General features: G+C 37.8%; 1 protein-coding gene across 1 annotated transcript in view; it reads right to left on the reverse strand.

Moving 5' to 3' along the window:
• Nucleotides 1–15,700, reverse strand: part of Hibadh (3-hydroxyisobutyrate dehydrogenase) — a 127,450-nt gene that overhangs the window by 98,848 nt on the left and 12,902 nt on the right. The window contains exon 2 of the mRNA XM_042684993.1: nucleotides 15,077–15,237. Coding sequence (XP_042540927.1) covers nucleotides 15,077–15,237 — 161 coding nt within the window. The remainder of the gene's footprint in view (nucleotides 1–15,076; nucleotides 15,238–15,700) is intronic.

The raw sequence follows: 15,700 nt of genomic DNA on the forward strand, positions 1-15,700 counted from the left end.
TTCTGAATTAAATTCTGAGTAAAGCATTTTTGCAAATCATTCTTTAAAATTCCACATAATTGGGGCTGGGAAGGTGGCTCAGTGGTAGAATGCTTGCCTTGCATGCATGAGGCCCTGGGTTTGACTCCTCAACACCACATATGCAGAAAAGGCCAGAAGTGGCACTGTGGCTCAAGTGGTAGAGTGCTAGCCTTGAGCTGACAAGCTGAGTGTCAGTGCCCAGGCCCCACGACCGACCAAAAGAAAAAAAAAATCCACATAATCCAATATTTTAACATTTTGTGAATTAATAAAGTAGGAAATAACATTATAGACCATCTTAGCTTCTAAAACAAATTTCAGTCTAAAAATACAGCATTTTAGAAACCACACTGAAGTACACTGAACATGTATATTGATATATAATGACATATAAACAGATCTGCCACAAATAATTTAAAAAATTCAAAATATTTCCAACAAATTACAAATAAATATTACATGAATTTTTTTCTATACAAATAAACACGAATATTCAAAAAGTCTACTATTTCCTGGCAACAGCTCAAGTTTACTTAAGAGACACATAGCTCAAGACTTGTACATGCCTGTAATCACAACACTGAGGAGTTTGACACCAGCCTAGGCTATATGGCAGCTGTCAGCCTGGGCTGCATATGAGACCTAGAATAAAAAATAAAAATAAGTAAATAAATAAAAGGAAAGCCAGGTGCTGGTGCTTCACACCTGTAATCCTAGCTACTCAGGAGGCTAAGATTTGAGGATCGTGCTTCAAAGCCAGCCCAGACAAGAAAGTCCATGAAACTATTATCTCCAATTAACCACAAGAAAACTGCAAGTAGTGCTGTGTCTCAAGTGGTAGAGCGTTAGCCTTAAGCTGAAGAGCTGAGGGACAGCACCCAGGCCCAGAGTTCAAGAACCACAACCAACCAAAAAAAAAAAGGAAGACCCTCTGTACAGTATCTTTACATACATACATACATATATATATACATATATATGGAAGAAAAGAAACATGAGGAGGGAGAGGAGAATAGGAGTGAGGGAAAAGGAAGAGAAGGACAGAGAGAGGAGAGAGACAAAGGCAGAGAGGAAAGGGAGGTAGGGAAGAGACACTAATTCTCTATTCCTGAACTATCTCAAGAGCTGATTTCCCACTTTAACAAAGTAAATAAAATTCAAAATGATGGCGTACCTTTCAGTGGCCTTTCTTTCTACTGCAGCTCCATCTCTATATCTTCCAGGGATATCAGTAATCTCTAAAGTTTAAAAGTCAATTTCAAGCTTCCTTTTAGGAAATGGGGGTTTCTTTCATTGAAAGAAAGTCAATTCCATTTAAATAACTCCTGGAAAGGGCCCCTAACAGGGACCAACAATTAGCTTGCAGACCACACCTCACCTCAGCTACATACCTCACAACTCCAAGCTTTTCATGCCTATGAAATGGCAGTGCCAAGTCATCCAACTGCCAAGTACATGGTGTAGTCATCAGCCCCCTGCATCCCTAGCATCTGCTTCTGAGGATGCTTGGTTTGCCAGAGTACTGCTAACTCCTCAATTATAAAGCAAAGTAGTGTCAAAAGCTCACAGGCCTGGAAAAAATACACACTGATAGTAACAGTCGGAATGGCACCACTACCCTTACCACAATGTCTCTATATCTAATGACTATTTGGTACACTACAGTAAGTCTCTAATTTGCACTACAGAGGCATGTTTCTTAGACAGTTAGAAATTCAAATTGATGTGATGCCTTCAAAACTCTGAAATAACTGACAAAATTTGGCCACAACTCAAAAGCTGAGGGGGGGGGGGAACCTCCTTGCCAATCTGACACTATCCACAAAACCCTTTAGCAGCCAAACTAATTAGATTCCTTTCTATTACATTTGCTAATTGAGTGAATAGGAAAGACTGCATGAATCAAAGAAAGGAATACTAATTTAGAGAAGACAGAGATCCAGCCTTAGTTACAGCTCAGCCAAGAAGTCAAGTGCGATTTGGTGCAAATCACTAAATCTCTCTAGCTGCAGCTTCCCAAAAAATAGTGTAAGTATAAAAGTATAAGTTACATAGGTTATCTTTATCATCAAAATAGAAAAGAAGCTTACAAATATTTTTCATATTTAGTAACCTTAAATCTTAGGAGACTAGTCTTGTGAAAAGGGGCTAATGGGAACTGAAGAGCCTGCAATGAGACAGTACAAATGGACAAATTCACAGGACTTGCAAAATTCAGGTCTTCAGTACCTTTGCAGCTCTCAACAATCCCCAGCCTGACTGATGGGATTTGTCCAGAAAAAAATCTACTGATGCCATTCATCTTATTTTGAACTACTACAAATTAAAATGATTCTACTTCTCTATTATCTCAACTTTGATTATAGGAGACCAGTTCCCATAGAAGAGTCAATTCCTCTGGACTTTTAATTCATCCATATGCTAGCATGCATCGCCAACAAATGTGTAATAGAAAGAATAAAGTACAGTAAAGAATACAGTAGATAAAATCTGCTTTGCTGGAGGAATAAACAAAAAGAGCCAAGCATAATCTGAAGGTGCCATACTTTGTTTTTACATCTTCATCAGGAGACAACTTTTCTAAGTTACTTATATTAGAGAAAAATTACTGTCTCTTCTAGACAAAAATCACCTATGTTCAGCACTGTTTCAAAGTAAGCAAACTGGAAACAGAAACTTGCAAAGAAATGGCATGAACAAAACCTTGTTAAACTTTATCACTCTTACATTATTTAAACTTTCAAAGTGGAGATGCACACCTTCAAAATTACACATTTGAAAATTGACAAAAATGGTTTGTGCCTACATCTTGAAACATTTGGTCAGTAATGATAAAGTCCTCTCAGCAAGAAGCTTTTAAAGTTCTCATTTAATAAGAGCTAAGTAGATGGCAGATTTGGTCACAAAAGATTTACTTAACCAAACATCTCACAATCTGCCAACCCAAGAACAACAAAATGGTTTCCAAACATTTAAGGAGAAAATATAAGAAAAGAGGATCTAATTGAGCCTAGAAATTAGCCAGAAAACAAACACAGAAATTATGCATATGTACGAGACTTTTGGTATGGATCAGAGCATCTCCAAGGAAAATCTTAAGCAATGAAAATGAACCACAAGCCTTAATGCTAAGGCTTACATTACAAAAAAAACAAGTCTCTTCTACAAAGTAAAAATGGAATGGAGAGGAAAAAAACAGAATAGATCCTTAAAGCAAGGTTGTTGTCATACCACTTTAGCTCCTAGTTTTTTAACTTTGATCACTGTTCTTTCATCTAAAGTAACATCTACAGGGTTGAGAATGTAGCTTAGTAGTACAGTGTTTGCCTAGCATGCACAAAGCCCTGGGTTCAATTCCTCAGAACCATGTAAACAGAAAAAGCTGGAAGTGGCACTGTGGTTCAGGTAGTAGAGTGCTAGCCTTGAGCAAAAAGAAGCTCAGGGACAGTGCTTAGGCTTTGAGTTCAAGCCCTAGGACTGATTAAAAAAAGAACAAACAAATAAATAAAATAAGATCTACAATTCTCTTCCCAAGCACTTTGGACATAGATTTGGTAACTCAGCCATGACAAAAGTGTACTTCTATGCGTGGTGTTGGGGAAAAATAAGCGTGGAGAAATATAGTACAGATACAACCATCACCACCATGGTAATAATAGTGGCAGCAGCAGACATAGTTCTTTTTTTTTTCTGGTGTTTTTTTTTTTTTTTTTGTGATTAAGTGATTACAAAATTTCCCAAATTTCACAGTATTGTGGAATAATGATGCTCATTTAAAGTCACAAGCTCATTCTAACTTTCCTGGAGCAAACTGTCTATCACAGTCTATAACATATAACAGTGTACACATATATACCATACATGTGATCAGCAGCATGGGGTTATTTAGCAGTGGTTCAACAGGATGAGTGGAAGTTCTTTGTTTCTTAAGTCTTGTTAATTCTGTCGTATCACCTAACATTTTGGATTTAACATCCACTTATCAGGAAGACCATGTACCGTTTGTCTCTTTGCTCTTGGCTTACCTCGCTCAACATAATTTCTTTTAGCTCCATCCATTTCCCTGCAAATGCCATTATTTTGTCATTTCTAATGGCTGCATAATATTCCATTGTGTATAGATACCACAATTTTGGATCCATTCATCTGTGGTGGGGCACATAGTTCTTTTTTTGCTGGTCTTGGGGCTTTATCTCAGACCTGGTGCTGTTCTTGAGCTTCTTTTGCTCAAGGCTATTGTTCTATCCCTTGAGCCACAGATCTATTTCTGGCTTTTCAGGGGTAGTTTATTGGAGATAAAAGAGTCTCACAGTCTTTCCTGCCAAGGTTAGCTTGGAACCATGATTCTTAGATCTCATCCTCCTGAGTAGCTAGGATTTCAGGTGTGGCCACCAGTGCTCAGCAGAAATAGTACTTTCTATGTGCCAGGTTCTATAGAACTAAGCCAGAGCAAAGGAGAGGAATAAGCAGAGAAAGATCAAGTAATTTGCTTAAAGACAAACAGCTAGCATATGGCAGAGCTGGGATTTGGGCCCAAGTATCTGATTTGAAAGCTTGTGTTCTTGGGCTGGGAATGTGGCTTAGTGGTAAAGTGCTTGCCTAGCATGCATGATGCCCTGGTTTCAATTCCTCAGTACCATATACTAGAAAAATATGGAAGTAGTGCTGTGGCTCAAGTGTTAGAGTGCTAGCTTTGAGCAAAAGCAGCTCAGGGACAGTGCCCAGGCCCTGAGTTCAAGCCTCAGGACTGGCAAAAGAAGAGAGGAAACCCAAATTATCAAGATCAGGGATGCCACAGAAAAAAAATCACAACAAGTACCCAAGATATCCAAACAACTATAAAGGACTATTTTCAAAATTTATACTCTCTAAAGAAAGAAAACCTAGAAGAAATGGATGCATTTTTAGAGAAATACAGTTGCCCAAACTGAGCAAAGAAGAAGTAAAACAATTAAATAAGCCAATATCTTACAACGAGATACAAGAAGCAATCACAAGTATTCCAACAAGGAAAAGCCCAGGACCAGATGGATTCACAACAGAATTCTGTAAGACCTTTAAAGAGGAACTAATACTCGTACTCCTCAAGCTCTTCAGAGAAGCAGAGGAGGGAGCTATCCCAAACTCATTCTACAATGCCAATATCACACTCATACCCAAACCAGGCAAAGACCTAGCCAAAAAAGAGAACTACAGACCAATCTCCTTCATGAGCACAGATACAAAGATCCTTAAAAAAAATTGTAGCTAACAGAATCCAGAAACACATTTAAAAAAAAATCATACACTACGACCAGGTAGGCTTCATCCCAGAGATGCAGGGATGGTTTAATATACGTAAATCAATAAATGTAATCCAACACATCAACAGAGCCAAGGTCAAGAATCACATGATTATCTCCACAGATGCAGAAAAGGCTTTTGATAAAATACAACATTCATTCATGTTAAAAGCTCTGGAGAAAATAGGAATAGAAGGAACATTCCTTAAAACAATAAAAAGCCATATACGACAGACCAATAGCCAATATCATACTTAATGGGGAAAAACTACAACCAATCCTCCTAAAATCAGGAATAAGGCAAAGATGCCCACTGTCTCCACTCCTCTTCAATATAGTCCTGGAACCCTTAGCCAGGGCAATAAGGCAAGAAAAAGACATTAAAGGGATCCACATAGGGAAAGAATAAGTTAAACTATACCTTCATGATCCCAAAAACTCCATCTCCAAACTCTTAGAAATTATAAATCACTTCGGCAAAGTAGCGGGATACAAAATCAACCCACAAAAATCAGTCACCTTGGGCTGGGAAGGTGGCTCAGTGGTAAAGTGCTTGCCTTGAATGCATGAGGCCCTGGGTTCGTTTCCTCAGCACCACATAAGCAAAAAGAAAAAAGCCGGAAGTGGCACTGTGGCTCAAGTGGCAGAGTGCTAGCCTTGAGCTGAAAAGCTGAGGGACAGCGCCCAGGCCCAGAGTTCAGGCCCCACGACCGGACCCAAAAAAAAAAAAAAAAAAAAAATCAGTCACCTTTCTGTACACTGACAATGTACAAGCAGAAAGGGAAATAAAGGAAGCAACTCCATTCACAATAACCCCCCCAAAAATAAAATATTTAGGAATTAATCTAACCAAAGATGTAAAAGAACTATTTAACGAACACTATAGAAACTTAAAGAAAGAAATTACAGAAGACACTAGGAAATGGAAAGACCTTCCATGCTCTTGGATAGGTAGACTTAATATAGTGAAAATAGCAAAATTAATATACAAATTCAATGCAATTCCTATTAAAATCCCAATGATATACATTTCTGAAATACAGAAAACAGTCCAAAAATTCATATGGAACAACAGAAGACCTAGAATAGCCAAAATAATTCTAGGCAAAAAAGACAACATGGGAGGGATCTCGATGCCGGACTTCAAACTCTACTACAGAACCATAATAACAAAGACAGCATGGTACTGGCACAAAAACAGACCTGAAGACCAATGGAATAGAATAGAAGATCCAGAATAAAACTACACGCCTACAGTCAGCTGATATTTGACAAAGGAGCCAAAGACATACAGTGGAAGAAACACAGCCTCTTCAACTACTGGTGCTGGGAAAACTGGGCAGCCACATGCAGAAAACTAAAAGTGGACCCCAGCCTATCACCATGCACCAACATCAACTCAAAATGAATTAAAGACCTTAACATCAAACCTGAATCTCTGAAACTACTGCAGGACAGAGTAGGAGAGACACTTGAACTAATAGGCACAGGAAGGAACTTCCTGAACAGAGTGCCAGGGTCACAACAAATTAGAGAGAGACTTGACAAATGGGACTACCTTAAAATAAAAAGTTTCTGCGCAGCTAAACTTTCTAGCAACCAAGCTAGAAAGACAACCAACTAACTGGGAAAAAATATTTACCAGTAATATATCAGACAATGGGTTAATATACAGTATATAGAGTGCACTCAAGAAACTAATCCCTCCCAAACCTAACAAACCAATTTGTTAGAAGAGATAAAAACGGCTAAGAAACACATGAGGAAATGTTCGCCATGCCTGGTGGTGAAGGAAATGCAAATAAAGACAACCCTGAGATACCACCTTACCTCAGTCAGAATGGCCCACATCCTCAAGTCAGTCAACGACAAATACTGGAGGGCATGCAGAGAAAGAGGAACCCTATTACACTGCTGGTGAGAATGTACACTTATACAACCACTTTGGAAAGTAGTCTGGAGGGTCCTCAGAAAGCTAAATATTGACCTCCGTTATGACCCAGTCATACCACTTCTAGGCATCTATCCTGAGCAACAAGAACCAGGATACAAGGACACATGCACCTCCATGTTTATTGCAGCACTGTTCACAATAGCCAGGATATGGAAACAACCCATATGTCCCACCATAGATGAATGGATCCAAAAATTGTGGTATGTATACACAATGGAATATTATGCAGCCATTAGAAAGGGCAAAATAATGGCATTTGCAGGGAAATGGATAGAGCTAGAAGAAATCATGTTGAGCGAGATAAGCCAAGAGCAAAGAGACAAATGGTACATGGTCTCCCTGATAAGTGGATGTTAAATCCAAAATGTCAGGTGATACAACAAAATTAACAAGACTTAAGAAACAAAGGACTTCCACTCATCTGGTTGAATCACTACTAAATAACCCCATGCTGCTGATCACATGTACAGTATATATGTGTACACCAGAGGGAAACCAGGAGAACGACACAGAACTAGAGGGAAAAACATACATCAGTGGGACCCATCAGCTGCCCTGGACATCGACCAAAATGAACTAAGCAACTCAATGGCAGCTATGGGAGGGAGGGAATGAGTAGGCAAGAGGGAACAGCTGACGCTATGCAAAACAAAAGAAATGTACAGATCACCCAATATGGAAGAAATAACTGTATTGCAAAGCTCATAGAACTCATAAATGTTAAAGACCATGATAGACAATTTGCTCAATGAAAGTTAGAATGTGTTTGTGACTTTAACTAAGCATCACTATCCCACAATACTGTGAAATTTGGGGAATTATGTAACTGCTTAATCACAATAAAAAATTTGAAAAAAAAATTTTGTGTTCTTAAACCCCTACGTTCATAATTTACCAATTCCTGACTTCTAGTATATATGAAGGCCTGATAATTATCATCAGTTACATTCTTAGGGAAAAAAACACTAAAAGTTCAGATGATGAGCTGTTGGTCAAATCTAAGAATCCAATAGAAAGGATATAATAAAAGAATATTAATAAAGTCAAAATTTTTATGGCCAGAAATAACAAATTAGATGAATTATAAATGCTCTGTCAGAATAAGTAAGCATTTAAAGGCAAAAATAAAATGTTTAAATATAGTCATGTAAAGCAAAATAAAAGTGTCAAATGTACTACTTTAAGGTCTTAGAGAGCCAGCTGATTATTCTTTGAGCTAGATATATCTATTTGGGAACTTTTTGTTCCCTGCAAATCTTCTCCTGAAAGCACAGAAACTTCAGAGGTCAACTATGCTATCTTTCTGTAATCTTTGAGAGGAAAAAAAAAAAAAAAACTACTTGTTTTCCTTGGCTTCAACCTCATCCCATTAACTTTAAATAGTAACATGGGAGGGCAAACGAGGGGAGATAGATACCTGTCACTAAATGTATGTCAACTCATGGATACTCCTAACTTTTTAAACTGTAATCCCTTCAGAACATTCTTGCAATGGCAAGAAGTTTCAAGATTTGCACAGACATTTTTTTTTTTTTTGGTCAGTCATTGAGCTTGAACTCTGGGCCTGGGCACTGTCCCTCAGCTCTTCAACTCAAGGCTAGCGCTCTACCACATGAACCACAGCACCACTTCTGGATTTCTGGTGGTTTATTGGAAGTAAGAGTCTCACAGACTTTCCTGCCCGGGCTGGCTTTGAACTGAGATCAGATCTCTGCCTCCTGAGCAGCTAGGATTATAGGCGTGAGCCACCAGCACCCAGCTAGACATTTTTTTTCTATCTCATTTCCAGCCTTGTCTTTGCTTTATAGCAATAGAATGAAATTCATTTTTGCTTTCAATCAAGACTTTTTAAGATTAAATGTAGCCATAAAACAGTAACACTGACATTTTAGTATATCAGAATTTAACTCATCCAGATTAGTAGTAATTTTAAAGTCATACTCCCAGGAATTCATAGTTGTTCAAATGACACTGTTACTATCCAAACATTTCCTAACCTGCCAATATAAATTATTTATCAACCAGAGTTTTCAGAGTAGAGGCATGGCTCAAAAGGTAGAGTACCTGCTTACCAAAAACAAGGCCCTGGGTTCAAACTCTAGTACCACCAAAAAAGAAAAGATTTTTTATTCTGACCAGATACTTACCCTTAGGCCCATTGCTTTTTAGCACCTTCAACCTTAATCTTTATTCATGGGCATCTCATTCTTCTATCCACTTCTTATTACCACTACTAACACAATCAATGTGAAGGCCATAGAAGGTAGGAAAACAGGATTCTGTCTTCTAGGTTTCCTGCGTTAGTGTGAACCACATACAGAATATTTCCCACTGGATGTTGCTTCTCAACACAAGAAGGGAAAGTAAGTCTGCACTATTGGCTAATCTGATCACAAGGAAGAAGGAAAAACTATTAATTTAGTCTATGTTCCAGAACTCTAAGTTCCTTGTCTTCATAACTTCCATTTCAGACTACATCATTTCTCCTAGACGGTGAGCAAAGAGTATACAGTATTTCTATAGTTCTCATCAGAAACAAAATGACTAGAGAATTATTTAGCTTTCTTCCTTGAAAACTGTCTGACCATATTATTACAGCCAAATGACTATTTTATTTCTTTTTTGCCAGTCCTGAGGCTTGAACTCAGGGCCTGGGTACTGTCCCTTTTAATCAAGGCTAGCACTCTACCACTTGAACCACGGTGCCACTTCCAGCTTTTTCTATTTATGTGGTACTGAGGAACCGAACCCAGGGACTCATATATGCTAAGCAAGCACTCTATCACTAAGCTACATTCCCAGCACCAAACGACTGTTTTAATAGAACTTTCCTTGTAATATTAGTTCTTGCCACCTGGGACACATCCAACACCTTGTCATATCCAACAACTTGTCTAACTACAGCAGTAAGGAAGCTAGGGACCTATGGCAGGCACTCAAGCTTCAACTGCCAACCTAACTCAAAAACCTTCATCAAATGGAATTGAAGAAATTCCCCTTTGACCTCATTCTTAACCTGAGTAAACCCTGTATATCCTCTAGTTGTCTACCTAAATGTCTAAAGAACTCTCTAATCTGCCTTGCAACTAAAATATTGTATTTTTTTTTTAAAAAAGCCAGACATGGGTGGCTCACGGCTGTAATCCTAACTACTCAGGATGTTGAGATCTGAGGATCACAGTTCAAAGCCAACCCGGGCAAGAAAATCTGTGAGACTCTTATTTCCAATTAACCACCAGAAAACCGGAAGTGGCACTGGGGCAGAGTGTTCACCTTGAGCTGAATAGCTCAGGGACAGCACCCAGGCCCAGAGTTCAAGCCCCAAGACCAAAACTAGTATGATCTTTTACCTTTTCTTCCTTATTAAATTTGGAATCACACATTTGTGTGTTTTGATAATCTAATGCCCACTACTGGTCCCCAAAGAACTATGACTCTTTGTTCTATAATTTTTATTTTTTTTATTGTGAAAATACTATACAGAGGGGTTACAATTACATGGGCAAGATAATGAGAACTATGACTCTTGTTATGGGCTACTGTCCAGTGCCTGGCACACAGGAAGTACTCAAGAAATATCTGTTGAATTAGTGATTTAATGAAGGTCCTGTCCCCTATTTTGCTAAGGTAGTTTACAGGAATCTTAGCTACAGCAATCATTACAACAAAAGGTAACTTTCAGGAGGAAAAAAAAATTGTTAAATAGAATGTAATACATAAGAAGTAACAGCTGGGCTGGGAAGGTGGCTCGGTGGTAGAGGGCTTGTCTTGCATGCATGAGGCCCTGGGTTCAATTCTTCAGGACCACATACGCCGAAAATGGCACTGTGGCTCAAGTGGTAGAGCACTAGCCTTGAGATGAAAAGTTGAGGGTCAGTGCCCAGGCCCAAAGTTCAGGCCCCATGACCAACAAAAAACAAAACAAAACAAACAACAAAAAAGAAGTAATAGCTGAATACAACAGTGCAAAAAAAACATAAATTTCTACCTAACATTGACATACAGTATTTGCTATGTACCAAACACTACTCTAAATTCTCTATATATTAACTCATTTAATCCTCTTAACATCCCTACGAAAAAGGTATGGTTGAGCTGGGAAGGTGGCTCAGTGGTAGAGTCCTTGCCCTGCATGCATGAGGCCCTGGGTTTGATTCTTCAGCACCACATAAGCAAAAAGAAAAAAGCCGGAAGTGGTGCTGTGGCACAAGTGGTAGAGCACTAGCCTTGAGCTGAAGAGCTGAGGGACAGCGCCCAGTCCCAGAGTTCAGGCCCCATGACCAAAAAAAAAGAAAAAGGTATGGTTGGATTTTTTTTTTTAATCCTAATTTCACACAAAAGGAAACCAAGGTTTGGAGACATTAAAGGAAATAAAATAAAAAATAATCTTGCCCCAAATCGCAGAGATACTAAATAGTGAAGGCAGATTCCAAATCCAGACCTTTTATAGAGTCCCAGTACTTGCTGTGTTTCACACAGTTGTAGCAACAAATTGCCACAAACACAGTGCTGAAAACAACAGAAACTTAGCCAGCTGTAGTGACTCCAGCTTGTAATCTCAACTACAGCATAATGGCTGCGTGCAATGACATGCACGTGTCATCCACAGCAACATGTAAAGCACCAGTAGGAGGATCACAATCCAGGCCTGTTTGGGTATAAAAAGCGAACCTATCTCAAAAATGACCAATGCAAAAAGGAGCTTCAGGCATGACTCAAATGTCTGTAGAGTTTCTGCCTCGCAAGCAGGAATCTCCAGTGCCACTGAAAAATTAAAAATACATACTCATGTGCAGTTCTGGAGAGCAAAAGTCTGAAATCACATTATTAGCAGGGCAATGCTTCTTCCAAAAGCTCTAAAAAAATTCTTCTTTCTTCTTTTAGCTACTGGTGGCTTCTGGCATTCCTTGATTTGCAGGAGAATAACTTTAAATAGTCCGCCTCCATTTTCAATGGCCTTTCTGTGACTGTGTCTTCTCCCTTCATGTCTCTTGGAAGGACATTTCATGTTAGACTTAGGAAGGATATCATCTCAAGATTTTTATCTTACTCCCATCTTTAAACACCCTATGTCGAAAATGGTGATATGTCTTGGAGCTTGGTAAGAGCAAAGAAAGATCTTTTTTGCTGGGGTCATGTCCAGTTTCCCACTTCTAACGGCTTCACTAAGCTATAATTTGTATATTATACAACTTGTCCACTTAAGATATATTATTTGATGGCTTTAACGACAGTCACAAGTATGTGCAACTATCACCAGGGCCAATTTTTACCCTTTTCAAAAGATATCCATGAACTATTACTTCTCTATACCTTCCTCCATCTCCTCCTCCTCCACATGAAGCAGCTAATATGCCTTCCATCTCTGCAAATTTCCTTATTACAGAAATGGAACTCCAGAACATATTTTCTTCCATTGAGCCTGTTTTCTAAGAGTTCATCTATGGTGCAGCAAATATCAGCACTTCATTTTTTTCATTATAAATAATATTCTAATGTATGCATACATTTTGTTTATCCACTAACATACAATTGAGTTGTTTCCACCTTTTGGCTATTATGAATAATACTGGTATACAGAACTTGCTGTGTGGATACATGTTTTACTTCTCTTGGGTATATATCTAGGAGTTCAATTGCTAGACATATCTCTATACTTAATTACTTGAGAAACTCCAAATCTCTTCAAAAGTGACATTCTACACCATACCAGCAGTGTATTATGGGTTCTAGTTTCTTCCCAAGTCCATATAAAATCATATAGTCATCATAATGTATGTATCTCATGGCTATGACTATACTTTCTCATAAAGTAGCCTCCCTTCGACCTACTAAAATTTATACAGAAGAAGAATTTTGTTGGCGAACAAAGGTAAAAGAGGAAGGTAAGTTGAGAGTATATGAGGTTCTACAGGCAGAGGATCAGAAAGTTCTAGAGATCTGAGGAAAATCAGAAAAGATTTGCAAAACAGTCATTTCAGCTATTCCAGAAGTAAGATGAAAGTGCTACTGACATGGAGAGAAGAGTAAAAGCATTAACAACAATTTAAAAGGCCATAAGCTCCTCTTAAAGTCCAAGTAGACATGATTCAATTTCACTTTTTAGTTAAATTCTATTTTTACTTATATTTCATTATCTTTAAGTAGTTGTACAAAGGAGTTATTGTTCATACATCAGTTTTTAAGTACAATGCATCTTGAGCAAGATTACACTTTTCGGGCTGGGAAGGTGGCTCAGTGGTAGAACGCTTGCCTTGCATGCATGAGGCCCCGGGTTCGATTCCTCAGCACCACATAAGCAGGAAAAAAAGAAAGCCGGAAGTGGCGTTGTGGCTCAAGTGGTAGAGCGCTAGCCTTGAGCTGAAGAGCTGAGGGACAGCACCCAGGCCCAGAGTACAGGCCTCACAACCAGACCCAAAAAAAAAAGAGACTAACACTGTTACTCTTGCATATATGTGTGTATATATGTACCAGTTTACAGTGACATAAAATAGATGTGCATCCAAAAGCAGTTACCTGCTTTTGGATAAACAATTGACTCATCCTATAAACTTAAAATGCTCTACTGTATCTGAGGATGACAAAAAGAAAAATCACCTTTCCCAAATTCTCTAGCAAAATAAGTGATTTATTTTTTCCAGCAAAACTAAGTCCCTAAGTTGTTTCAGGTCAACTCTAGGTCTGCACCACTGAGAATAAAGTCTAAGTTTCCACAAACTATATTGTCATAAAAGTTTCAAAATACCCTCACACATTTCAAGATTATATTCACATTATCACACAACATTTCTGCCATTTACAGATGGCATCCAAGCTATGGCAGGAAAGAAGATACAGGATCCTGAGGCCTTCCAAAGACCCCTAAGTTACCTAAATCTGCTTTTCACCTAGGCATTGCGTTTCTCATTGTATTTACTTTCAAGTCCATTATCCAGAAGTTGGATATTTAATTCTATTTTCTCTCACATTACTATGTATTTCTCAGGAAGTTTTTAGTATTCTCCTAGTTCTAGGATATTTCACCCTTAATTGTCATTCTACAACTTGTAAAAAATTTTCCTTCATATCTAAGAAAAACAAAACTCAAAATTCAGATACTAATACTGAGCTTGTCATTTGAGTTACCATAAAGTTTAACATATCCAAATACAATAGCAGATGCTACCATAAGACATGATTCTAATCCCAAAATCCTTATAGCATAAATAATCACCTAAAAGCAACACACTAATTCAAACTTCTCATTATGTTTGTAGATTGTCTCTTGGTTTATGACTAATAACTAATATGTATTTACACAGTGCTGTTATACAATATTTACAAAGTCATTCACATATATTCTCTCATTTGAGTTTCACCATCTAATAACATAAGTTGTCATCATTCATGTATTACAGATGAGAACGTAGCTGACGTAAAATAACTTCCCTTAATTAAGACACCATGATCTGGGAATCAAGCTAAGCTTTCTATCTCTAAACCTACTCTTGTTCCAAGACAACAGTGTCTTAACATGGGTGGCTACTTCTACCAAACCAACTCTTTAACAGCACAAACAACAAACAAACAAATGGAGCAAAGTAAGGTTCCCAGCTCAAACTTGGGAAATACTCCAGATAACCTGTTAAAAAGCAGACCCCTTCCTGGTAACTAATGGAAGCACTCCTTTGTTGTACATCTCAATATTGAATTAATGGCAACACAAATTTTTTTTAAGTTTACAATGAATTAAGTTCACAACTCCACTAAGTATACTTCCAAGAAGCTCCCATATTTTTAAATATCAAAATCTAAAATAAATCTAAAGAAAAGTCCATACCTGTTCACCTGCCTCTTGAAATTCTTTGCATGCCTCAGGGAATACATCATAAACGATGAGTGGATAGCCATGTTTCATGAGATTTTTTGCCATTGGATTTCCCATGTTGCCCAGTCCAATGAATCCAACTGGAGTCTTGGAAGCCATTGACCTAGAACACACTGATTTCAATATATTACTTTCAATAGGTGTAGATAACATTTTTTATTGTAAATAGTCTTTTAATATTAACGGACCTATTATTTAATATTTCCTATTAAAATATTGAAGGCTAGTTTTATACTAATAGCCAACTGCATTTAAACATAAAAATGTGCAAGTATATTAAATTCAAATTATTTCTCCAGGAAATATTCACAAAATTTTAAATAATCTCTCCTACTTGCTACCTCTACAGTGTTCCTTTCTCAATTTTAACAATAAACTTAATAATTATCATTTATAAAATGCTTATGAGTTACCTATTATGTTAAGTATTTAGAGTCTTCCTGCCTATGTTATCTGTTTTAATAATATATACAAAAAGAATGAATGACCTTTATCCTGAATAGGGCCCGAGAATGTGAAAATTTTCTACCTTCCTACTCCCAGAATTACAGAAACCATCCCTTCCAATGGCATGAA

This window comes from Dipodomys spectabilis, unplaced genomic scaffold, assembly GCF_019054845.1.
Source record: "Dipodomys spectabilis isolate Male_0828 unplaced genomic scaffold, ASM1905484v1 ptg000092l, whole genome shotgun sequence".
Lineage (NCBI taxonomy): Eukaryota > Metazoa > Chordata > Mammalia > Rodentia > Heteromyidae > Dipodomys > Dipodomys spectabilis.